The sequence below is a fragment of the Erithacus rubecula genome (assembly GCF_903797595.1).
Source record: "Erithacus rubecula genome assembly, chromosome: 1".
In the NCBI taxonomy this organism is placed as follows: Eukaryota; Metazoa; Chordata; class Aves; order Passeriformes; family Muscicapidae; genus Erithacus; species Erithacus rubecula.
The window spans coordinates 77,482,266-77,509,736 of NC_136658.1; the positions used below are offsets into that span (position 1 = coordinate 77,482,266).

At 39.8% G+C, this 27,471-nt stretch overlaps 1 protein-coding gene across 3 annotated transcripts in view; it reads left to right on the forward strand.

Annotated features, from left to right (window-relative positions):
• The first annotated feature begins 7,181 nt into the window (after positions 1-7,181).
• Positions 7,182-27,471, forward strand: part of SACS (sacsin molecular chaperone) — a 52,793-nt gene continuing 32,503 nt past the window's right edge. Inside the window, exons 1-4 of one of the 3 annotated variants that reach the window (XM_079298484.1) lie at positions 7,182-7,408; positions 10,176-10,249; positions 20,841-21,410; positions 27,298-27,448. In XM_079298484.1, the coding sequence (XP_079154610.1) occupies positions 21,388-21,410; positions 27,298-27,448 (174 nt within the window). In that variant the 5' untranslated portion in view covers positions 7,182-7,408; positions 10,176-10,249; positions 20,841-21,387. Of the gene's footprint in view, positions 7,409-10,175; positions 10,250-20,840; positions 21,411-27,014; positions 27,094-27,297; positions 27,449-27,471 lie in introns of those variants that run through there. The other 2 variants (XM_079298483.1, XM_079298485.1) reach the window with 2 other exon arrangements.

A 27,471-nucleotide genomic window follows, 5' to 3' on the forward strand; every position in this document is an offset into this window, starting at 1 on the left:
GGCAAAGCTGCTTATCAAAAAGATTGTGAAAGCTGATTAAGGAAGGTTGTTTGGGAGGGAAATACTTCTTGACTTTACACTCAAGGATAAGTTTTGCTTAAAAAATTGTGAAATGTGGAATAGACACACAGAAAAGGGAAAAATATGTATGAAAAAATGAGGTGAGAATTTGTAAATAAGAAATTAATACTGCCCAGTAGGTTCAAAATACATTCTGCTTCTTGGCTATCCATGGCTTTTGCTGGTGATTAGTTGTATTTTTTTTTCACCTCCTTTTGATAAACCAATTAAGCAGGTTTAATATCTTTCCTTTAAGATGAATATTGTTTCTCTAACTGTATTGCTAGGGCTTCTGTGAACCTGTTCTAGATGTCTTCTTGGTATCCTACTTAACTGTGGCTAAATCAGAATCAGATAGAATCTTGTAGTTAGCTCTCACTCATCAGTAACATACCTTTTTCTGTCCCCTGTAAATCACACTTTTCTTCTTCATGTCTGTATTATGCCAGCAGATAGCAGTTATCAACACTTTAATAATAATTTTTAAGATTATCAAATTGGTTTGTAGTTTTTTGAAAGATATTTATAAATAATACATAAAATTCCACTGTATTTATTTATCTATTGAATATATATAAAAATATAACACATCTGTATTTTGTATAGTATTTTTACTATTATTTACTGCAATAGTTAATAATATTTTCTCTGACTCCTGGATAGAGGCATAGTGCAGAATGTTGACACTGCAATCTGACTCATGCTACCCCTCATTTCACACAGCCTGCTCTTCTGTCCTGTCATGATGTCTGGTGAGCAGTTACAAGAGAGAAACATGAGAGATCCCTAAAATGTTTTCCAAAACTTTACTTATATCCACTGGGGCTCTGCAAATGATTATGTATGGAACTTCATCTTTTTCTCTTGAGTAAATTTCTTTGATATTTAAATTGTGGAAAATAATATGTTAAACATGGTTCTTCCTGATTGTTGAACACAGTGGTCCCTGCTAGCTCATGCCTACCTTACATTCCCTGTGACATCATGTTGAAGAAGGTATTAGCTACCAGTGCTCAGGTGAAGCATCTTCTCATGTAGGAGAGATGAATTAATAAATAAACAGAGACTGGAAGCAACACAGTTCTGAGCTGATTGCTGATGAACAGCTGGCAAAAAGTGCAAAATAGTTTTTCAAACTCTTTCATGGTAAACAAAACAAATAAACCCATCACAGGAAAAGCTGATTCAGTTATTTGTATCTTTGTTCACCACAATAAAGCACAGGACAATCTCCATGCTGGCATCCTTCCAGACAGAAACTACACAGAGTTGTTGCCTTGGAGTGAAATATACGTAGAATATAGCAGAGAAAATGAAGAATAGCAAATTGCCAGGACCTAGGCATTTTCAAAAATCAACTTATTTAACAACTTTTAAAAGAAATACCTGAATGGCTGTCCATGCTTGCAACTTTTCCTTCAAAACCCTTTGCTTCTCACAGCACTGGAAAGCAACTGATAGGACCACTTTTCAAAAAGGGTTCCAACAGGGATCTGAGGAACTACAGACTGTTATGTTCATTATCTCTACAGGACACTTCCACAAGATTTATAACGAAGAATAAAATTAGAGGACACATGGATAACTATGACTCTGTGAGAAAGCCAACGTGAATTTTGTGAGGGCAAATCACACCTCATTATCCACTTAAAAAGAGAGGAACAGCATAAGAGGATACAGGAAATCCTGTCTACCTGGAGTTCCAAAGGCATTTGAGCCCACTGATGAAGGTTTTTTTAGGAATTCAGAGTGGTCACATAACAGACTGAATTGATATCTGGAGAGTTGATTAAATAATAGAAAATTGAAAGTTGCAGTAAATGGTCAATATGCATATATGATTATATAGAGAGTACAGAATGTGCATATAGATATACATAGATACAAATGCCACACAGGTCCTCAGATGGAGTGTAGGTGCAACTCTGAGTTGAACACTGATGGTCTGAGTGCTACAGCCCAACAATCTGCTGTGACATAGCTTCAGCCTTCTGTAGGTATCTGTTCCTACAAAGATGATTCTTCATGGCCCCACTTTTCCTGGACAGACTTAGCCAAGATCTCTGCCATGACTTTTTGCCCTTCATGTTGAATTTTGCCTCTCATTGGTGTTGCCAGTATTTATCATATAAAAGGCCCATCTCCTGAATTTGAGTACTTGGTGTCAAAGACAACTCTGCCCATGGACCCATCACTTGGGATGCAGAGAGGGCTGCTCTGCACTGCAGTGGTTAATGCATCCACTGCCCTGGGCAAATGGGGTCAGTCAGGCTGCACAGCTCTGGCTGCATGCCATGGACTGACTGAGCTCCCATTTAAGTCTTAGTCTGAGGGTGAACAAATTTCATCATTGTTTTAATTTCCCTGCTTGGAATTCCTGCTTGTTAATCTAGTCCTTTCATGACTACCTCTACATAAACAATATTTTAAATCTCCCATTATCATGGTGGTACAAACAAACAAAAATATTTTTTTCCTTATAATTATGTAAATATTTGAAATATGCATATGTATATTTCAATGAGGTAAAGAATAGGTAAAGAAAAAGCATCATGTCAAGCTAATATGAGCCTAAATTAATTCTCAAAGGATTATAAAATTCCACACCATTGATGGTGCTAACACTAACAGCTAGGACTGGCAATATACTAATCACTCTGGCTCTAGAAGATCGGGCTGGTATTTTAATCACACAAACACTAATTGCCTGGCCTTGCTGGCATTAAAATTGTTATGGCACTAATAGCCTGGGCAAGACGGCATTTTAATCATCCTGGATCACAGCCTAGAAATGTTAATTTATAACATTTTTGTCCTTTTATCTAGGCTAACAAGATGTCTACCATAGATATGATCAATTTAAAAATGCAGAAATCATGATTTCAGCTTAAAGCAGAAGAAAATCAAGTGTCTTGTCACTTGTAGTACCAGAGAATTTTCAGTTAGGTCACCTCTTCCTCATATTTCATCTTTTTTTAAAACTTTTTCCTTGCAGCAGCTTTAAACCACATGTGAGTCATTTGAGACAGCTGAAGAAGGTTGTGCTAAAGAGTTTGCTGCTCCAGATATTACAGTGATATTGCTACAAGGTCCAGCTAATGCAGTTCCATATATTTAACCTCAGAGGATTAAAACCCTGTCACTATTGTTGATATTTAAAAAAATTATTTCAGGTTGTCAACAATTCAGCTTGTCTTCAAATGTCATTGATGAATTATGTTATACATTCACCAGCTTCAAAGACCACGTTTAATCTCTGCTGTTACATAGTGCAGGTCTCTTACATATGGATTTTGTAGGACGGCTTTTTGGCTAGATTCCATTCTTATCCCCTTTAATTTGAGTCTGGCTGTGCTGGGGGCTGAAGAGAAGAATTAAACAAAAAATTGCCAGTCCTCCTCCTATTGCTGAGGGGTGTGATCTTGCAATGCCTGGGAAAAATCCAATAAAATTGTGGAGGAAATACAGCTCACTATAAAAATTAATGTTGATTAAGATTTTGCTTTTTGATTCATATTTCTCAGAGTGTTTGGGTCAGGTCATATGAGATTTTCCATAGTTAAAGCAGTCAGAGCTCTCTTGTACCTTCTGAGCTGGGTTTGTTACCTGGGTGCAATACACTGCCACTTAAGGAAGATTTCAGCTCTCCCCATTATGGGGGTGGCTGGGGGCTGCCTCTGGATGATGAAACCATTTCTTTTTACTGGCATGTGACAGTGGCTCTGTATGTGGCAGGGTGAGTGAAGTGTTTTTGGCTGCCTCCAGCCCAGTGCTGCCCAGTGGGAACCCAGCTCTGCCCATTCTGCCACTGCCACAGTGAGTGCCCAGGAAGCATTGGGGATGTCATCTTGTGCCTCTTCCTTCATGGACAACACAGAGAGGCTGTTAATGCTGAGGATGCCATGTGAGAGGAGGTATCCCTTTGAGGAGGAGGGAAGTTAAACTAAAGAGGAAGAGAAATAAGAAAAATGTTTCTGACTGAAAGAGGAGGCAGGTGAACTTTACAAGGTATAAGCTTTGCAGGCCACCAATTTGAGTAGCTGACTGCACTTCACCCACGTCAGCACCAATAAAAGTCATACCAAACTCAGCAGCAGCAACAATGAGCCTTCTAATTTTATTTGATTTTCACAGCTGGGATGCTGAATGCATCAATCAAATACTTATTTTTGCCTTTGTTTTAAAATGTCCCTGGAGGGGAAATTTACCCTTCACCTGCATTCTATGTGGGAAGCCCAGCTGCTTTTTCAGGCTGTTTTCAGACACAGAGCTGCCCTCAGCTGACATTCTTCTATAAGAAGATTGCTAATAACGCTAGTCGTTCACATTCTATTTTCACTGTAGGAGTAGAATTTCAAATGAGGGCTCTTTAGCCTGCTGCTTAAAAAGGATCTGAGCACTTTATGTCAGAGTGCTTTTAAAGCATTTTTATCTCAATGTCCAGTCCCCTATTGTCTCCTATCCTTGAGATGCTTCATGTGTCCTCTGTGGCTTCACTCCCATGCTCCTATATGGAGCAATCCATATGGATTTCAATGGGGTAATCCTATATGGATTTTCTTTCTGCTTTCAGGATGTGACATTGATAAACAGGGCTGATGCCATGCCACTGGCCTGTGTGGCCAGCATGGCCACGGGCAGTTGCAGCTGACACGTGTGCCCTGCTCAGGAAGGTCATTCTCAGCGTGCCACCGCACTGGGGCCAATCCTTTCAGCAGTGAAATTTAGGAGCAACACGACAGCTGTGTCAGATCACTGTGCTGCAAGAGCTTATCCAGCAGGGCAATGTTTTGGAGACTGGCACTGCATGTTTTCCTGGCTAAACAGTCTGCTCTGCCTGGTTACAATGTCCTTTTGTTTACTCAAACTCAGAGAGGATCTCTTACTGTTTCTGGGGTTAAAGCTGAGATGTGATGACCAGAAAAATGTGTTTTCCTTGATCTCTATGCAACAAAAAGCCATATTGCAGGGACAGTGTTGCTGTTTACTTATGCTCAGTTCCTCTTGACCTTACATGATCAGAGCTCCAAATATAAGGATGTTGTCCTCCTCTGGTAAATTGCTTATGATAACACAAATAATTTCACTTACTATCAGAAGTACTTTTAGTATTGAACAGACTTATTTTCCTTGGAAGCATAATACTTTCTTTTATACAATGCAGCAGTAGCCTCTTAGTGTTTGAAGTGTTACTTTAACCATCAACATGAGAGAAGTCAGCCTCAGCTCCTTGGCAGGAAAAGGGGTTTTTTCTAACCAAAAGAGAGTTGCAGTAAGCAGCAGAGTTGAAGCAAAGTCTAGGAGTTGTCTGAGGAGGAGTCCTTTGTCTGTACAAATCTGCATTAGCACTTTGTGTTTGTTTTCTCTGCCTCTGCTGTCATTACCCTATGGAGAAGTGATTTCTAGTGCCTCACTGTCCCAGTCTGGGGTTCCTCTTCTGCCCCGAGATTACCCCAGAGGGACACGAAGGTGGTTCAAAACCTGGTTTTCCCCGAAGAGACTGGAGAGAGACTGCCGGAGACAGTTTTCTCTTTTTCCAAGGACAGTTTATTGTTTCTTATCTTTGGGACACTTTGCCTGGCCAGCAGCGGTCTGCTCAGCCTGGCATCTATGGTGGAATCTGCCTGGTCAAGGCAGGGCTTATCTTATATAGTTAGTACTACGTATTACATGTTTACAAAATTTTACCAATACAATACAATTTTATTAAATGGTCCAGCCCTGACCCCAACCAATCCAAGAGTGCCAACGTGTCACTCAACATGGATGACATGGAGAAGAAGGAGGAAAAGGTGTCCACCCCCCAAATTCTCCATCTTGGCCACGTGTCCCTTATCATAAACATTCAAGGAAACCTATTTATCTACGTTCTAACATTTTAATTTGCACTCTACTCATCATTATTTTCTGTGTCTCTTCTCTCAATGTGGGCAGGTTCTCCCAAGGAGCCAAATCCAGCCCCTGCAGCTCCTGGGCAGCACTCAGGGGTCTCTGAGGGGTCTGCCAGGGAGGTTTTTGCACCCCCAAAGGAGCCAGGGAAAAACCCTGGACTCCCACACCTCACCTGTGCAGTTCAGGACTGCAGAGGGAAAAGAGAGCTCCAGACTCCCCAGAAATCCCTAACCTCATCCTTGGAGACAATCTTGAAGCTCCTGTGAAGTTGTGTTGGTCCAGCATTTTAAATGAAGACTGACAGGTTGGAATGATGTGCTTCTGGCAGTAAGTTACTGGATCAAGGGGTAGCATTCTACACTGCTATGTGGAATTCAAAGAAACACAACTGGCAAGATTAGAAGGGCAGGGCTCCCAAAGGTTTCTTGATTTTCCTGGAGGAAAACCTGACAGATTAGCATGAGTGACCAAGGGGAAAGAATGGAAAATCTTAGAAACATCTTAAATTCTGAAGTCTGCTTTATACAGTTGATCACATGGATAGGAATATGAATGTGAAGTCTATAAGGAGAGGAATTTGAAAATGTGGAAGTGCTAACCGCTACCTGTGCCAGCTTGGAAAAGCTAAACCAAGCTTGGGATGCTACTGGTAGCCCACAGACTTCTGACTCTTGATGTAAGCAGCACCAACAAAATTAATTCACAGAAGTACTAAAGAAGAGTGTGAGCATACTATGTTGGCAAAACAGATGTAGAACAGTAAAGATATTTGTTAAAACTGCTATATAGACAGAAGTTTTAACAGAGGACTTCTTCAAATTGTGAATGTCTAAAATGCAAACAGTCTTTGACACAGGAGAGTTGAAGAGTGAAATAAATAAGCAGAAAACCTATTATTTGTATTGTGTAAGCTGAAAGAAATGCAAAAAGTGAAAAAACAAAGCAGCAAAATACCAAGAAAAAATTGAATTAAACTGAACCAACCATAAAATTTGATCTGTTACAGGAAACAGCTCAAATACATGTTACACCTTGAGTAACATCTCTTCAAATTGTGTTATTTTGTCCTTCTGTCTTGGTATCCTTCCACATCTGTTTGACCACCCCATGCCCGGAGCTTGTACTGTGCTCCTGAAACCTGAGGTTAGTCAGGACCATATCTCTTTAAAAAATTCCCCACACAGACAAAGAAAGAAAAAACCCAGGCTAGGAAGGGGGAGCTAAAGCCTCTGCTGCATTGGGCTGTTTGGATACATCGGCTGCAGCAGTGGTCACGCATCCCTCCGCAGCCTGCTGATTTTGCAAAAGAAGGGGCAAAGGATCATTTTGCAGTCCAGATGCTGTCAAACACAAGCAATCAATGGAAGGAATGGCAGACAATGAGCAGACAAGCATGTGGGAGCAGCTTACGAAGAAATAGTTAAACGCCGAGCTTTGTCCCGGCTGATGCCGTAATGTAAGTAGAGCTCAACAACAGATCCCGTGGTCGCTGCAGTTGTTTGTGGGAGATGTTAATGGGTATCCTGATGCTTTTAGCAGGTGGGGAAAGCATTAACTTCGACATTCTTCCTAGTGTATCTAAGCAAATAACTGTATTGTCTGTGTCTCTACAGGATTTTTGAGTGACTCACAGGCTGCAGTGTGTTGGTAGGGTGGGTGAGGAGTAGGACTGTGCACATGAGCTTATTCTCCTTTCCTGATGGCTTATCTGGGCTCTGCTCTATAGATGTGTTAACAGATTGCTGCAGCACCACCCTCCCTGTGCAAAGGCCTCTCACTGAATTTTAACTCTGCCTTCAAGTACAGGGATGTACGATACATTTTTTCATACCCCGCAGAATTATTTCTTATACAAACTTACTTCTTGCCTACTGCTTTAATTTTGTTTTTTCTCATGTATGCAGCTGTAGAAAGTTTATGACATTTCAATAGCTTTGTGTGTTACTATTGGGAGACTTGTTCTTAACATAGCCCTCCCAAGGAGAGTGCCAAGTATGATTTATTACTCAGAGGAATGTATACTTTCCTATCTTTGGTCTGTTGCTAGCTGAAGTAGATGTATATGTTTTTAAATGTAAGCCTTCTTTTTACGTAAATCCAATGTTTTTCTCTTTGTCAAATTATTTGCTGCTTTTTATTCTGCATATGCTCTAATGATCGAAAAGCAAGAGAAAAAGCAGAGCTAGAGCAAGTTTACTGCACTGCATTTCTCAGCAAATTTTTTATTGTAGCTAAAACTACACATATCAGCAGAGTGAAAAATGCAAAGAGTGAGTATTTTCTTGTTATTTCATGGGAGTATCAATTTTGCTTTCTGCCTAAAGCAGTGGTGATTTGCTCTAAGCCAGAGAACATCACCTATTTGATGTCCTCTGCGGCTGCACCTTGGTGCTTCACGCAGCTGCTGCAGAAACAGCCCAGAGATCTCACTCCAGTGTCGGGGAGGTGACAGCAGGGTAATGGTGACAAGCAGCCTGTGTGGGCCAGTTAAGGAGGGTGGGGAGTTGCTGCAAGGAGGAGACTTCTTTTGTGCATGTCTTTTGGCAGAACTGCAGCTCCTGATGCTGAGGACTGCAAGGTAATGCACTTCTGCCCCATCACAATCTGGGTAGGGGGATGTAAGGCAGAGCCTCCCTCACTGCAAGGAACTCACAGGGAAGTTCTGCCATCATTGCTTTGGAAGTTGCCCTCACCTTGTTTTCCCAGAGGTATAAGAGCTCCATCAGCTGTCTATTCAAAAAAAAACTTCTTATTGTTTGCTATCAGAAACTGAATTATAAGAAGCCAATTTTATCCCTTAATGAGCTTATAGCAAATTACTGTTACCTAGGGAGTGCTGTGGTAGTGATTGTGAATGCTGAGGCTTGGTATTGTTAGTGTTTATTCTTATCTCTTCCTCTCCTGTGTCAGGATTGTCACCCTCTCAACATCACAAAGAAACTCTGGCTAGGAACAGGATTTCCAAACATTAAGAAAGAAATAATTGGCAAGAATACAAAGGAATAAAAATCTCCTCAGTTCCACATAGCAAGGTTCTGTTTACCTACTGAAAATGTGCAGGACTATGGATAAAATAATTTTACAGGTTGTTGTGTAAAGACAGTGGGAAAAGTTCAGGTCCTGTGTCCTTCCATTGTTTTCAGCAGAATTACACTGGGATGAATTTGGCATTTTGGGGGCCAACTCAAAAACCTTTTGTTTCTCTGTCCTTCTTTCTTGATTCTTTTCCTTTTACTTAGATGTGATTTTTAATGACTTCCAAGGCAACAGGCACAGATTTATAAAGTATAATAAAGAGGACCTAAGAAGCTCAGGTTTGACCCATATTTTCTTTCTGATAATGAAGGTACAGCAACACTTCCAGAAAAAATTGATATATCACATATCTAGCCCATGGTCATTGAACTTCACAATTTTGGGTGCCCTTAGACTTTACTCTGAAAAGCAGAGTTTCTAAAATACTCTGTCAGTTTCATTTCTATGTTAAAATATATGAAAGTATAGGCTTTATAAGGCAAAATAACATTTTGTTGAAGAGTTTAAATGGTATCAAGTTGCTTAGTTAGTATGGGCTCTTGGAATAACACACAGAATTTAAAACATACATGTCAGATTTTGAAATATTTGATCTTTTGGAAGATTTAGTCTTCTTTGAAAAAAGTGTTAATTCACTCAGCATTATTTCTTGTTATACACACAATTATTCAGCAATTATTTCTGCCTCAGCTAAGAAATATAACAACTCACACAATTATTTGGTACAGTAGGTTGACATTTTTCTTCTAAGTGTGTATTTAATGGACACATTTGTACTTTAGCAGTCTTGAGCTAAATCTTTAAATGGGGTGATCTATTTCATTAGCATTTTTTGTCTTCTTTTTGATCAGCTTAGCAGAAGATGGTCATTGTTTGGAACCTTTAGCAAGCTATTGGTTGTGATGGAGGTACACCAGAGGTGTGAGAAGGGAAGGTTTCATATGTCTGTGAGGACCTACATGTGTTTATGTGCAAAAAAGTGTACAGCCATAAAGGTTAGAGTAGAAATAAATGAGGCTCAGTTGTCTTCCCTAAAATTACCTACAGAAACTTTTTCCATCCGGGTGGGACCAAAATAAGGCATTATTTCTGATAGGTGATGATTACACTCATGAGATGATGGGCCAGGTGTTTTGATCTCTTCAGGCCCCTCTCTGTTATAAGGTTTGGTTTCTCTTTTCTTACAGGAGAATGTTACAGCTGGCTGCATATACCAATCACCACCTATTTCAGATATGACAGCTGGTGGAAAATAGCAAAGGTCAGAGCTTTAGCACTCTGGTCTCCCATGAGGAAGGAAATAACAATGTTAGTGTTTAAATTGCTGTTTCATCTGGGATAGGGTTAATTTTCTTCCTGGTAGCTGGCACAGTGCTGTGTTTTGGATTTAGTATGAGAATTATGTTGATAATACACTGATGTTGTAGTTGTTGCTAAGTAGTGCCTGCTCTAAATCAAGGACATTTCAGTTTCCCATGCTCTGCCAACAAGAGGCACACTGGAAGCTGGGAGGCAGCACAGCTAGGACAGCTGAGCCAAATTAGCCACAAGGATATTCCATACCATAGAATGTCATGTGCAGTGTATAAGCTGGTGGGAGAGGCTGGCTACTGCCCAGGGATGGGCTGGGCATTGGTCAGCATCTGTTCTGTATATCACTTGTTTTGCTTGGGTTTTGTTTCTTGGTTGTATTCCTCTGCATCAAAATTATTGTTATTGCTATTGTTATTGTTGTTTAATTAAATTTCTTAACCTATCCTCATTTCAACAAATGGGTTTCACCTTTCTGATTCTCCTCCTCATCCCACTGAGGGGGGAAGATGGGGGAGCAAAGCATCTGTGTGGTATTTAGTTGCTGTCTGTGATTAAACCACAATAGAGTTTTAGATAAGGCACCACTGAAGCAAAAGGAACTGCCTGTACTTTTTCATTTTAGGACAGGCTGATTTCCCTCTCTTTGTTATATATGGTGCAATGTGGAGGTCTGCAGAGGTAACAGCAAAATTACTGTCAGATTTTAAATGATGTAAGCTGAGATCCTGGGGAATGTGAGTGGTCTGATGTGCTTTACAAGAAAACACCAGCTGTTGCCAAATCCTGTCCTATAAAATCATTTACACTATGAAAGAATTTGCTAATGTCAGATGGCTGGAGACCTGCTGGGAGAGAAGGGGAATTGCAGGATTGTGCCCATGATCCTTGTTTGTGCTGCCTGTACTTTCCCCATAAAATGTCTTCTGTATACCTTCTCTTCCTTCTCAAATTTCTCCCTCCATATTGCTCTTTGTCTCCAAACCAGGACAATTCTTACATAAATCACCACTTTTGACCAACTCCTGTGAGGTTTTTCTGTAACAGCAGTGTCCCCAGCCTGTCCCAATCCTCCAACAGTGTCTTGCATTTCTCCTACTCTCCAGGCCACAGATGTACTGCTAAATAAAACGTAGAGAACTAAATACTGCTCAAGTCCTCAGCTCTCTGTGCTCAGAGGTGCAGCCAAAATCCTGCCTGTATGTTCTATGCCAGGGTCTCAGTCTAAGGCAGTCCATGGGTAAGAGAGAAAGCAAGATGTGCACTGGAGGATGATTTTTTACACTATAGAGTGATGTAGAGCCTCATTCCAGGTGTCAGCATATTTCAGCTCACAACCTCCATGCTCATATGGGACCAGTATTGGAAATGCTTCCTTGGATCTTGTCATTGGCTTGTGTTATCCCATCCTGTGCCAGTCAGGATCTCAGCCTAACATTGTTGATCCACCATAGTAAAGTGGATATAAGAGCTGAGGAATTTAAATTGTTCAAATTGCTTTCTGGTTAGTTTTAGTTACACCTGTCAATGGTAAAAACATCTCTTTGACTCATGCTGGTTGTTTGATATTTATACAATGTACGTATATATACACAGGGACATCCCTCAGACAGCAGTAGTGGTGTGGAAAGCTCATCCCTTTGGGACATGCACAATGATAAACAATAATCTGTCTAGTTGTGTAGGTTAGCAAGCCCTTCCCTGCTGCAGAAAAATGGATCATTAGATCTGAGATTTTTAACATCTGTGAGAGACCCATATGGGTGGATTTATTGCAGTTTCTCATTAGCCATGGCAAGGATGATGTCAGACAAGTTGTGCATGTCCTGTCCTATAAATAATAAATGAGAAGGACCCTGTCTCCTCTTCAGCTAATGGATTAGTACTATAGCTGGGTGGAAAAGCCACCAGCTTAATTTATGGAACATAATGGAGCAGCAAATCTGCTTAGACTCCCTTAAGTGTATTTATACCAGGGCCTCTTGCCTGCCCTTTTATCTTGATCTTTGGCACTCTCTCATCACATTGCAAAATTCAAGTAACAATGGATTCCTACTGTTTTCTAAAAAACCCCAAGAAATAATAGAACAAATTACACTGCTTTTTGACCAACCTAAACTCTATAATATAAAAGTTTACCCCATACCCTTTCAGCATGGCTTCATTTATTAATTATAAGCATAGCAGCTGCAACCTAAAGTGTACTTCTCATTTCTTTCTTTTTATTGTAGTGCTTGCTGAGAGAGGTTTGTTGTTACAAGCTCATCATTAATCATCATTTTCACTAATAAGGTGTAGTTTAATCAAGTAGTTCAAAACACTCTGCATGTACTCATGAATGCAGCTTTATTTATATATGCAGCACCTGATGCTTAGTATAGCTCTCTATGAATAATATTACGGCTGTTTCATGTGTTGAAAGGTCCATGTTCAGACCCTCTGTCATTTTCTTTCAGTGTTAGGCCACCTTTTTAATATTTTTGATTGGTGGAAAGAAAAGTCATAGTACTCTAGAAAGTACTATGTAGAATTTAGTGTGTTGTGAAGCAATGGAAGAGAAGGATGTGGTGTCAAGTCATGGGCATGGCAAATCTTGGCAGAGTTTTAAGGATGTTTTCCAACAACAGGTGCTGTCATGAATTGCACCTGCTACATAAACAGGTGACATTTCAGTGCTTTTCACACTTGGCAGCATCTGTAAAAGACTTGGGGAGTTTCAGCTTTTAAAATATTTCCTCTATATTGTCTTGGTATGCTGTATCAAGACAGATCTGTGTTAATCTCCCTTCCTTCTGCAATGTTTGGCATTCCTAGTTGAAAGTTTTCAGCATAATGTGTCCCACTTTAGAGACAAACTCCCCCCACTTATGAAGTAGAATTTAACACAGATGAATTCCCTGCTTAAAAGCATACTAATCATAGACAGAAAATGCCATACCATTTGTCATCAATTGTGGCTGACAAATTACAGAGAGAAAAAACCACTTCTGGTCATGTCTGTCAAATCCTATCCATACTTGTACAAGTAGGTAGTGATGATAAAAATATCTTCCTGATATTTTAATTTAAAAAATGGAGGAAATGAAGAAAAAAAGAAAAAAAGAGTTTGTTTATCAACATCAGGAGCTGAAAAAAAAAAAAAAAAAAAAAAAAGAAATATTAGCCATGCAACAAAAACTACAGAAGTACTTATCTTTTGGTCTGAATACCCTTTGCTAGGTATATGAACAGCACTCATTAGAGCTGATCTCATTCTTGTGTCTGTTTCTGACACAGCCCCCTGTCCTTTGCAGGTAAATTTGGCTGGTTACTATATGGGATTGTTTTGCAGAAAGAAGATAGCCTGCAAAATATTCCCCACTTCTGACTCATGGACCTGGCTCTCTCCTTAACAGCAGTCATGGAGACATGCAGAGTTGAGTCTGTGCTAGTCACTTTGTGCTAAAGAAGTACCATTTTTACACAATCTAACCATCATAATTTCAGGTATTTTGACCTAAAATGATCTCTGTTTCTTCAAAGTTCCTGCAAATCTCTCAAGATCACTGGGATGTCATAGGGGGCACAGAGACTCACTGGATGCATGGTCCAGATCTAGCTTGGTTCTGAGCTTGAGTATGGTGAGTCAGTGTGTATCTGATATTCCAGTTTCTGCACCCAGGACCAAGTAATACCAGGCACATATGCAAGCCCTGAAAGGAGCAGCTGGAGAGCAGTGCAGCAGAGAGGGATCTGGGGTTCATGGTGGGCAGCAGCTCAGTGGGAGTCAGCAGCAAGCCAGGTAGGCAAACCCCATGCCAGGATGCATCAAACAGCATCACCAGCTGGGCAAAAGAGAGAGTATTAATACACTTTTCCATAGGTCAGGATCAGCCTGATCCAATGCAGTGTTTTGTCTTCTCTCCTCCCCACACAGGTCTGGCCTATTTGTTCAGGTGGCTGTGATGGATCTGTAGGTTCTGAATTACATAATTCCTTCTAATAGCTGCAGATTGGGTGCCTTTATTCTAGATTTGACACAACAGTGCTACTATATGAAACAAACAGTTATTGCAAAATATTTCATTCCCTGGCCTGAGTCACACAGTCTTGTGGTGTGTCTGGGTGCAAGGCAAAATTGATTTGTTTTGCTCTTCTACCCTTAGTTGAACAGTCTTGTGGTATGCTTGGGTGCAAGCAAACAGAACAAAGTCACCAACATCAACATCGAAATTCTCTGCCAGCTGACTGAATAACAGTGAGTTTATGTTTCAGGAGGGCACACTAAGGCAGTTTTTCTTAATGTATCCATTAATTTCTGGTTTATAGCCTACATTTAGCAAATCTGAGATCCATAAGTGTGCTACTCATGGTGCACAAAGGATCTGTAGTTGCCTACACTTTTCCCCAGTATGTAGTACTAATCTCTGATTCATTAACAATATTTCCTACAAAAATTCAGAGATAATCTAAGTATTTCCAATCAGAGTGAATTAACTGTAATTCCTACCTCAGCTAAAGAATTTCAGTTTCTGCACTTCTTTTCCTAATAGCCATGTCATCTTGCTTCCCATGTTGAATGTTAAAAAAAAGAGGAAAGCTACTTGCCTTTGCTACTTGCTCTATAATAGTTTGTAAATTAAGCTTTCCAAGCAGAAAGGCCATATCTCAAATTGTACCCAGAAATCATCTGTAAGCCATTGCAGGGTAGGAGATGCATCATTCAGTGAAGAAGCGCACTGCACACAGCCTGCAGTCCAAAACTGCTGTCCTGACAAGATGAATCAGAGCTCAGTTTCATCAGATGTATTTATGTCAGCAATACACTTTGTCTCACCTGGAGATCCCTCAAACTGGGGCTGTCTGCATTTCTCATCCCTCCCAAAGGACAGAATGACTTGTCAGCCTCATGATATCATCAAGATTACCTCACCATAAGCTTTCCAGTAACCCAACGTGAAGAAAGGTTCTTCACAAGAATAATTGAGGCCAAGAGAAGTATTAGGAGAAGGTTTGCCTTCATAAATGCTCCTTTGAGAATTGTTAATATTTTCCCCTCCATGAAAGTATTGGGAATATACTGTAACTGTAGATTTGAAATTCTCTCATCAGGCTTTTGTCAGTCAAATGCAGATTTCTGAGTTGCAGTCCAAGAATTTCAATCTATCTCAAATTTTAACAAATGAGATACTGCAAAACACATTCATGCAATCAATCAATCAATCAATCAATCAATCAATCAATCACTTGCATGTATATCTTATACAGGTTAGTGGTTTTTGGCTATAAATTTTCCTGAATTAAAATAACTGTAAACAAAAGGGGGAACTTCCATATAATAATAGATACTCATTTAGCAAAAGCAGGAAAAAATATTTCCACACTTGAAACAGCTTTGCTTTTCAGGACTTTCAAATTACTGTGATAAGCAATTATTTCCAATTTTAATAATAATAATTATAATTATTACTATTATTATTATTATTATTATTATTATTACCCTTGGAAGACAGAAAGTCCAACTAAAAACACAACTATTTTTCTCATCAGGCATCCTTCCTTCCTGGCCATCTGTGCTTCAAAGTGACCAAAGGGGAAGATGCTAGGCCAGAGAGAGTAGTGAGGCCCCCTACCATACTGACAGCATTCAGTACAGTAATATACAGGAATAGTAATGCCTAAATCCAACATCAATTCATTTAACTCATTGAAGATAATTTTTTTAAAGAACAGAACCCATCTACTTTTCTTTGAAACACTGAAGTTAGCTCAATAATAACATTTGGACATAGCTAAACTCTTCACTTATTGGTAAAAGCAAAAATAATGTGTGAAACGATAACTTGGTATATATGAGTATTTCTTGTTAAAATTACTTGAAGTTTGATTTACTTAGTAGGTAAGAAAATTTCTTAAGTACATTTTTTTCTGCTTTAAACATTTGAATGTAGACAAAGACTTATTTGTGTACACCAAAACCAAGTAAATTAAGTATTCTTATTTAGTATAGTTCAGTATACCTAAGCCTGAACTGCCTGTTAGCTTACAGTGCAGGAGGCAATGCATAAGGAATTTAGATACCAAGAATAGGTATTCAGTATTTAGGTCATAACTGACCTTACAGTATATAACTGTTCTAAGTTAATCTTTGGAATAAGTTCAGTTACTGTTTCAATTGAAGTGCTTATCTGCAAAATGTACTTCTGGTGCACTCTGAGACTTCATGTATCTGTTATAATGGTTTTCTCTGTACAGCACAGTACAGTGCCCTTACATAAACAAGAAGGGTGACTGGGTTTCCAGATATTTCAGCCACCAGTAATGTTGCAAAACAATAATTAGAGGTTTGAGTTTCCAGGTAACTTTTGAAGAAAGGTGCTTGAAGAAGATGTTTTTTAGTTAGATCCAACAAAATTTATTTAAAAGGAAGAAAAAAAAGAGAGAAAGAGAAGGAAATCTGTAAAAGTACTCAGTTCCCTTCCTTCCTGTGGAATTGTATATTCAGAGCACTTGACCAACCCCTTTTCCTTCCAGCACAGTATAACTTACAGAGACTGAGTTCAATCAAAATGATGTAATTATTCAGAAATTTTTGTATTTTCTGTATAAGGGTTCTGTTCCTATTTTGTCCTTCATCTGGTTTCTCATCAGGGATTTGTGAGACTGACACCCCGCTGTTAGATAATTCATAAACTCTTGCATTGATTGGCAAGTCTGCACAGAACAGTGTGCTGCTGTGGTGGATGGTCCAGGCTGTTACAGATGCTAGAAATTGGTGTTCAGCTCAGTCTTGGTGCACCCTGCTTTAGAGCAAGAAGAGCTTATCAATTAAGCTGTGTATCTCTAAAGGCATCATATTATGCAGTCAAGTCATAACTCATACGCTATTTTTTTCCTCAGCTTAGTAGCCCATTGTTCATATCTCTGTGACTGCAGTGCTCCTTAGGATTCTGTATTATGGTTCATAGACAGTGTCAGTCTCTCATTCCATTGGAAAGCCCATTAAAAGATTCAGAACCAACACTAAGCACAAATGGCTCTCCTTCTGCTTGTCCTTTTTTATGGCAACCATTGCTTTAAATTTCAGAGCAAAGGTCTTTAAAGCTCCACATTTCTGGAGAACAGCAGTGAGGTCTTAACCACATGGCTCCTTCTCTCAGTTTTATGGGTTTTTTAAGACTTTTTCTCCTGCTGCTATGCATTGTTGAGAGATCACTTTGAGACATTGTCATTTGGTATTTGAGTTTACTTCATCAGAATTTGATGAAAGGATTCTTTATGCATAATTCAACCACATAGTCCCAAATGGTTACTGTGAGGTCATTTGAAAACCATAGAATCAAACTTATTCATACTATTACAAGTAATTTTTAGATTCTTTCTACTGTTGCATGTGATCATATTTCTTGAGTCACCTTTTCCATAAGCAAAGCATGGCAAGTCTTGTGTTAAGCACATTTGTGTTTTAAGAATTGTGTTGCTTTTGTTCCTCTAAGAAAGAAACAGATAAAGGTGATATGGGACCTATTTTTGGTTTCACTTAACTTATTCTTTTATATCTGAGACAAATTTCCTCAACTCCATGGATTGTTTTTGCACTTTGATTGCTAAACCTCCTCCACTAAAATTCAATTAAAGACACACATAAAATTCTCCAGGATAGGTGTTTTATCCTAAAAAGTAATAAATTTCACAGCAGAAAATTGGTATAGGCATTGTTTGCAACTGGGTTTTCTCCCTCCTGGAGAGATTTATGGTTGGCTATAGCAATAAATTCAATTAGAGAATCTTCTCAGAATCTGCACCTCAGTATCATTTAAAAGTATGAGGTAACCTGTATGACCAGCTCAGGCACTGAGGAAGTGTAAGGTCAGCAAGTTAAGTGTGCCAGGATAAATCTGTATCTGGTATCTGACAGCCAAGTTGGCTCTGTTTCTTACCATGGGAGACAACATAGACATGACTGTGTTGAAATCTTTCTAGGATTGTAATGTGATCTGGTACCAAGTTGACACCACCTTTTGGTCACATCTGTGCTGGCAAGACCAAGCACCTTCGAGGACTACTGGAATTATTTGCTGGTGTAGGGATGTCACTTCACACTGTGCTATAACATGCTTTTATGCTAAGCAGACTATTTGTTGTATCAATAATTTTAGGCTGTTTTTAGGTAATTTGTACCTCTCAATTTTCTGAACAAGGTGTCATTGTCAAAAATCCTAGAAGATATTTTTGTTTTCCTAGCATGTATCAGTACCATGAAAAGTAAGATATCAAGGGGGTGACAAAATAAAGGACAATCTTTGAGAGACCAAGTCTAGAAATAGAATGGAGTCTGAGAAAGTGTGTCACTCACTAATTATGGAGAGCCTGCCTCCTAAAGTCATAATTAGCTTTCTATTACTTTTTATTATAATGTATTTTTCCTTTATTGTTCCTCAAGGCAATTGAAGCTGCTCAAATAACTTGAAACAGTTTTCACATGTGATTTTTCTAATGACATTTTAGGGGAACTGGTATAAGCTACCCTTGTTTTCCAGCCATGGGTCCACACACAGTCCCTGGGCCTCTTGAACCTGGCTTTCCACTGCAGCCAAAATATCTTTCCTTAGCACTCCCCTCCCAACTGCAACCCATTATGCAGCTGGGCTGCAATAGTTTTGCTCTCTTTGAAATAATTCATGTCTGGGAAAATGGGGCTGGAATTGCAAGGCCCTTTGCTTCAGTCTTTACTGTTGAAGTATGACATAAATGTGGACTTTTCTTTGGATTATAAGGTAGATAAACTTTACAGCATCCACAGAAAGAAAAAAATTATATTGAAGCCACTTAATACCACATTATGCTGACTTAAATTATTCATGATGCTTGTCACAGTAAATACACATTCAGAATTCATACATTTTGACATTTTATTTACTGACAGGTAAAATCCCTAAGTATTAAAAAAAAGAGAGAGAATTCAAGCCACAAATTCTACTTCCCTTTCTTTCCTATCATTTGTATTTCAATATCATGCTTGCATCTAATTAATTTTTTGTGATTTAGCCACAGCTGTTTTCCTTTTTGGATCAGGAAAGAATGTCTGTGCATTGCTGTTTGAAGAGGGACATACACAACTGCACATTATGAAAAGACTTGCCAAAACTGTCAGAGGCTCAGAGGAGGATTTCCATTTGCACAGATGCAGAGCAATAATGGAACACCACTGTCAGTGCAGTTCTCTTAAGCATATCTCATAACATAACATAACATAACATAACATAACATAACATAACATAACATAACATAACATAGCCTCTAACATCTTTACAACATAACCCAGCTCTTTTAAACATATCTTCCTTGTAACAACTTAACATTGAATATGCTGTTTTCTACAGCTTGACAGAATGTCTTTCTTCACTTGTACACTGTTCTGATGCTGCAGAAATTCAGCGAAAGTAGTTCCCAAAGCTAGCAAAGGGTAAATATTGACCTATATAGCTTGGGACTGGGGATTACTTGGGAAGAGTTTGAATCTTCCCAGTGGAAAGCCATTGCAGGCTAGTTAATCTCTTCCCCTAGCTGAAAGCCATTGGAATAGAAGGGCAAAATCCTTCTCCATTTATGTTTTGACCAGCCTGTTATTTTCCTTGATGGCATAATATTATATCCAGACTGTAATATTTAGTGTAGAGAAATACATATCCTTGAACAGTTACCAGTTGTACTGGTTTAGGCTGGGATAGAGTTAATTCTTGTCCTGGTACAGAACTGTGGTTTTGAATTTAGTATGAGAATAATGTTGATAACTAACTGGTGTTGTCATTGTTGCACAGTGGTGCTTAGTCTAAATCAAGGTTTTTCAGTTTTCTGTGCTTTGGCATCAAGGAGCTGCACAAGAAACTGGGAGGGAACAGGGCCAGGACAGCTGAGCCCAAGGGGCTGAAGGATGTTTCAGACCATAGAATGTCAGGCTGACTATATAAACTGGGATGTATTGGCCATGAGGGATGGATCTCTGCTCAGGGGTGGGCTGGGCATTGGTCAGCGGGTGGTAAGCAATTGTTCTGTTAATCACTTTTCCTTCTTGGGTTTTATTTCTGTCTGTCTTTTTGTTATATTTCTTTGTATTGCCATTATTTCATTCTTACTAATATTAATGATAATTTCAATTGTTGAGCTGTTCTTATCTCAACCCACAGATTTTACCTTTTTCCCTGGTCCTGCTCTCCATCCCACTAGGAGGGAGCGAGGGAGCAGTTGCTGGGTGCTTAGTTGCCAGCTGGCATTAAACCATGACACCCATTCAGTCAGCATACTTAATGCCCTGCATGTTTGTCCCTATGCTGATTGTATGGTATTAAAGTGGAGGAGAAGCAGGAAACCTCACTGCTCTGTGTCAGCTCTCCCTCCGTGTGCCTACAAGCAATGCACAAGGCAGTTTATAATTAGTATCATGACTCACTCAATCCTGGTAACTGCAACTATGCCCTCAAAGGAAATGACTTTTTCATATCCTTTGGTTCAACTCCGTTTTGTATTAATGGCCCTCCCCTTTTCCCTTGTGTCTCTTCTAGAGCTCCCGAGCTGATGTTAAGAAGTATCTTCTAGCAGGTGTGATGAAGAAGACATGATAGACTTTAGGCCTCACTAATACTCTTCCAACTGTGCCTGCTTCCAGAAAAAAAGGAAGACAAAGCAGAAACAGCAGCTTGCAGAATCCTACACTTCCAGAATCCTGCTTCTTTTCAAGAAGATAAATATAAATCAATTGCACAAGTATATAGCCTGAATTCAGGCTTTATTAAAGAAACTGAACAAGACCTCTGCTTTCTTAGATCTGTCCTGTTACATCCATTCTTGTTTATAAGAGAATGAACTTTTGTGAACAATTTAGCAAGTGGCTTTAAAAGAAAACTGGAGAAGTAGCAGATGGCGATGCACAGAGACATCTTGGGTAGAAAAGCCATGGAGTGAATACTGAGTTGACTTTCATATGCTTGGGCTTTCTGGTGTCCACTGAAGAGATGATAAGCATAAAGGATTAAAAAAATAACTTTCTAATTTATAAATCCAATATCTGCTTCATGTTCCTATCAAGAAGATATCAAAGAAAAAGAGACAATGGAGATCAAGGATGAGAACAGGTAAAAAAACACCAAGCAAACAAAAAAAAAATCTCCTGAAAAAAATTTACTGTTGTTCCTGCTCAAACATCAATGGTTACTAGTTTAAAGAAATATGAAACCTGCCCAGTGTTTGTACAGAATTGCTATTTTAAATGGTGAAATTAATTTTTCAAATTACAAAATATTATACAGGTGCCAGGTTCTGCTGCATTTACTTACAAATTATCTCCATGAAATGAATGAGAACTACTTGAAAGAACTCCTGTGATTAAAGGGCTCACAGTCTAACTTTCAATTTACGGTCTCCATCCACTATAGCACTTTTTGTAAACAAGTGAAAGATTCCTTCCTGTGCTTGCCTAACTCTGAATTCAACATATGGTATAGGATGAATGTATATTCTTGCCAACAGCTAAAATGCAAAGCAAGTTCTTTGTATGAACAGTGTCTAAACAAATTTTATGAGATAAGTGTTTTTTTGTTGTAAGTTACAAAACATTAAGTTATAACTAGAAGTGTTTTGATTTGCTGTCAGTGGGCCTGCAGGAAGACTTCAATCTTCTGCCTTACAATCTGCAGAATCTCCCTTGATGTGCAGTTCTTTAATGTACAACTTCTGCTTTTTCCTGTGTGGTAAGAAGGTGAGTTTAGCATTGTGTTAGACAGTGGTTGTTAGCAACAGCTGACTACTCTTTCAGGGTCTGTTCCACTGGCTCCCTGGGTAGCTCTGTGAAAATTCATGGCAGTTATATCTTTCCTTTACCGGCTGATGGTGGGATAGAAAATTTGGGGTTTTGAATCTCTCACTTTTTTTGTAGGTTAGTTAACTAGTCCTTTTTAATGCAAATCTTATACATCTGGGCATCTCTGGGTATTTTTTCACTTCCCTGTGTTTACCCAGAAGAGAATGAGCTGTGTGCTTTCTTCCTTTCCTCTTACTAGACCTTACATGTGAGTAATTTTTCTTCTTGTGTGCCACCTGTCCTTCTGTTTCCTGAAGGACAAATTGTAGCTTGTATTTCTGTATGGAACTATGTTATGAGTGAGACAGGACTAATACAGAGGGGGGAAAGACCTGGGATTATCTGGAAGGATATTCCTGGATATCATCCGCTATCTGATGAAGAGAGTTGCAGAAGTACTTGAAGTTGTGTTTTCCCACAATCATCAAAACTATTTGCCTTGTATTTCCTTCTATTTGATATTTTAGTTTTGTCTAAATACAAAGGACTCTGTTCACTGATGCCTAGAAAATGTTATGAAACTTTAGAGCATGATTAGATGCATTATTCAGAAAAAATAGGGATCAGCTACATTTTAAACTACTTAAAATGTTTAATGCATGTGTAATCTGGGCCATTTTAGTTACTGAGTTGACTTACTTCAGTGGAATGATAGTAGCTTCATTAACTCTGGAATTAAATAGGAAAATTGTCTTAAGATAGCATAGAAAAACCCTAGCTTTGATAACCTGATGAATCTGTGTCCTAAAGATAGGAAAAAAACTTAGGCCTGAATTAATGAATGTGTTTAGGAGCCTACATTAGGCTCTGAATTAAATTTGAAAATTTATGCTCTGCTCTTTTGATGTTTCAAGGTTAGAGTGGATGTTCTAAATCTGTCATTTTTATTGGCACCAAAGGCCAAAAGAAAATACCAACAGTAATTTAACATATTGCTTATTAAAAAATGTATGCCAACAGCAGCTCTTGCAACACTGTAGCCCCTCCGATTGCAATCCCTAAAGAGCAGCTGACGAGTTTATTTTTATAATTTGGTTTAATCTTTTGCATAATTTGAAATGCCAAACATTATGTACTGGTATTTTGTTATTTGTACCATCTGGAATTGAACACTGTGATTCTCAGCAATTCAAATTTGTGGAGTAATGGTTACTGCTCTATAGTTCAGTTGTCCCTTCAAGGACTTAGCTCAAAGTAGTACTTCCTTAAAGGTGGATCAAAGAGGAAATTTTACTACAGCACTTGAGATTTTGAAATCTTGTAATTTATTTCTGCCTTCTTGCTTTGCTCTTTATTTGCAAAGAATAAACTGAAACAATTTTCATAGGTCTTTTAAATATTTTCCATAGAATTTGCTTAGTGCCATCAAGGAACTCACTTGAACAGTAAAACAAATCACAGACAGATCAAAATCATTAGATAATGTTATATTATCAAATATCATTAATATAACAGAAAATAAATGTCTGTTCCTCGTCTCCGTACCCTTAAAGGTTCTTCCTCATTTTTAGTAGTATTAAAAAGTATCCTGTTCTGTTGATATTTGATGACTAGAAACATGTCAGCTTGAGAAAGGAATATGATAATACTTGAGTTTTTCAAGGTTTGGCTAAGCTATGACCATGCAGATATTTTGCTTAAAAACTGCTAATAATGGTTTCACATGAGGGGTGCAAAGTAGGAGTATTTGTTTAAAATCTAAAACAAATAGTTTCATCAAAATATCCAATTTGTGTAATAGATCTGAGGAAAAATAAGACATTTGTTTGAATCAAACACTTCACATGCCATAGGTTGGTGGTTTTTTTTGTCCATTTGTACTGGATAGAACTCTAGCTAGAAAAAATATAATGAAGCTATTCAAATGAAACAGAAACTGTACAGTAAGGGGTGACTTACTAATGACTAGCACATGTGTCATCAACAAATGGAAGGCTTATTTTCAAACTTCTTGAAAAGGCATTAGTAAGCAAGGGTAAAGCAAGCTCCTGGCAGTGACTACAGACCAATGCAATCTGCAATCTCTGACTGCTGGAAAATACCTGCAGTGCAATATTTAAAACATCTGCTGGTAACATTTAAGGAGTTGATTTAAGCATGAAGGTCAGTGCCTGCTGTGTCACAGAAAGCGTTGCTGTAAGTTTGGTGTGCAGTCTCAAACCCAGCTGAAGCTGTTGAGTCACTGCCCCTCGCCTGCCAGCGCTGCAGAATGTTACTCGCTGTGCTGCAGCGGTTTTCCTCTGGCAGGAGTGACCTAGTCATGTCTGCACCTTATCACAGCATACACTCTTTTTGTAGACTCCATTCCATCTTTCTAATCACACTGACAGGATGGAAGGGACTTACAGCCATCTTTTTTCTGCTACTGCAGTCTTATTTTAAGTAACTGGAAATATGATGTGATTCTGCAATGCAGAATTTTCTGTCTTCAAGGGAATGTTACCTTGAAAATGGCTTTCATTTTACAAAAATAATTTAATGTTGCAGAGGCTGTTAAAATTTTGAATTAGTTTTTGATGCATGTTTCTTTTTGTATGGGTTATATGACCTAATTCTGAACCAAATAGAATTTATTCATAGCCACAGAAGAATTTTCCATATGTATTTTTAAATCTAAATGTTTTTTTGCTTGGAAAAGTGGTTATAAAATTGTTAGCATAGGAAATTCTATATATAATACTTAAAAACTCTCAAATCAGACCCAACCCTTTTATATTTAAAAGTTGATTTTTTTGTTTGTTTTTTTTTTTAATTACCTTGGGTAGTCAAAAAATTCCTAGCTGGTAAGATCAAAAGATTTTTTTTTAACATTGTCATATGAAATAATTTTTAGTAGTTCTGCATAACAAATTTGTACATGATACCTTGAACTAGGATTACTCAGCTTCCAAGTTCTGTTTTTGAATGGATAAGTGAGATTTTAAAATTTGTTGTTGCAAAAATCTGCAAGCTGGGACATGAACTCTCTTTTTTTCCCAGTCAGTCAGTGTGATTTCTGTATCATCAATTTCTAGGATATTTTTATTTAGATATGAAGAAAAAGCAAGGGAATCAGATTTGTGAGAACAGGCATGGCGTAGCTCAAGAGTCCAACTCCTTTGTCCAGAACTGGAAGTTTGGACAGTTGAAAGTTTCCCCTTCTGTATTAGCAGTTCTTCCCAACTTTTCCTTTCTACGAAGAGATAACATACTAGACAGAATCTGTGGTACACAAAGTGTTTTTCCTCTAATATTAATGTAAAATCATCACAGGCATGCAAAAAAATTGGAAAGTTGAAAGGACAAAATGAAAGAAAAATGAACAAAGTCCTAAACCAAAGCAAAGACAGACATCTTGTTTATGTTAAAATAGTTTTTGTATTTTTTCTGGTGAAAGCATGATCAGATCCGCAATATTGTCAACATTTTCTTATAATCCTGTATTATTTTTCTTAATTTTATTTTTCTCAATTATGAATGAATAAAATCAGTTGTTGTGGCTTTGGTAATCTGGTTGCAGCACTGGTATCTACCTACTTAGATACCATGTTGGATCCTGATCTGCCAGATCTTCGTGGGTTTTTTAGCCTTTTATCAATTTTAGTGTTTTTGTTTGTGTGTTTGTTTGTTTGTTTTCTTAGCTCAATACATTTTCTGCAAAGGTTCATTGGGTCTTTTTCCTCTTCCACAGAAACTGTTGCCTTTGGCTGTCAAGCATCAATTTTAGCTCCTTGTCACTGAGTAAGCTCTTAAATGTTTTTAGTTTAGTCATGGATTTGAATTGAGGACCTGTTGGAATGAAGTGGAACTGTTGGCTGGAGGCCTGTAGTTCATATTTTTCCTCAAAGCAGAAGAATGAGTATTGGTTCATGTACCTCTAGACAGCTCCTCCCTTAGTGACAGGATTTTCCCTGAGAACCTACCAAGCTACAGCTTGCTGCCATTGCCCCATATTAAGTCTTGCACTACTAAGCAGAGCTCAGCTCCATGGGCTTGAAAGTAGGATAAGTAGGATGGTACCACACTGCACCCTATGGTCTCCTCATCCTCAGACTAAACCCCCCCAGCTTGTCTCATACGCCCCTTGTAGGTCACGTACTTTGACCATGTCAGTAACCCTCTGCCTGGGAACGAAGCAATCCCAAAACATCACTGTGTTCTAGTCACAGTATCACAGACCCAGCCTCTCAGCACCGGGCAGGCACTCGCTTTCCTTGCTCTGGAGAGCCTGGTATTCCCCAGCTGCCTCGGAGCAGGGCTGCTGTTCAGCCCCTCATGCTGCACAGCCCACGGCCCCGGGCACAGAACTCGTACAGGATGAACACTCGCCTTTCTGCTGGCCCCCTCCGTAAGTTTCTCAAAGTGCCCCCTCAACTCATTGGGATCACAGGCAGTCTAGGGCTAACCTTTCAGGAGAGAAAGCACTTTCCTTAGGTCTTGAATGGTATGAAGATTTGATATACATCCTGTGAGATAGGGCAGGATGTAGCACCTTTGACAGGGTCTCCGACAGAGAGCAGAAAAGGTGTACTTCTTTCTCTGTTTTGCATCCTTGAGAAAGAATTAAGTTTTTTAGCTGTAACTATGTGTGCTCCATACGGTGGTGCCTGAATGTTGTGAACTACGTGAAACACCAGCGTGCTTCCCTGCCGAAGGAGGGATGTGCCTGCGGTACCATCTCTGGATCCCACCCTCAGTCACGGCCCACGCCGTACATGCGAAGCTGCAGCCTCTGCCTGGCTCCGGCGGCCGAGCTCTCTGTCCCGAGGGCCCCGGGGAGCCGTGAAGCGCCAGGCCGAGGAGCCGCCGGGCGCTGCCGCACTCCGCAGCCCGGCCGCGCTCCCAGGGCGGCACTCCCCGCGCCCGCCTCCCCTCCGCCTCCTGCGCGGCACGGGCCTCCGGCGGCCGGCCCCACCCCTTCCCCGCGCGGGGAGCGCCGCCGCTGCCGGGTAGCGGTCCTTTGTGTGCGGCGGCGGGATGTGAGTGCGGGCCGGGCCGGGAGGCTGCGGGATCGGCTTCGCCGCCTCCCCTCCGACAGCGGGGCCGGCGCCCGCCCGCCCGCCCATCGCTGCAGCCTGCGGGCTCCGGCGCCCGACTCGGGCCTCCGCGGTGCCCGAGGGGGAAGCGAGCGGGCGGCGAAGCTGCGAGCCTTTTCTCATCTGGTGTCTGTCGTGTTGCCGCAGGCTGGCCCGGGTGACCGTCCTCCATGACTGCTTGGGCTGCAGGACCTTCGAGCTGCCGCCGTCCGCGGCCGTGCGGGACGTGAAGAGGCGGATCGAGGCGGAGGCCGGGCCGCCCCGCGGCGAGCAGCGCCTGTGGCACCGCGGCAGAGAGGTGAGGGGCGGCGGGCCGGCTGC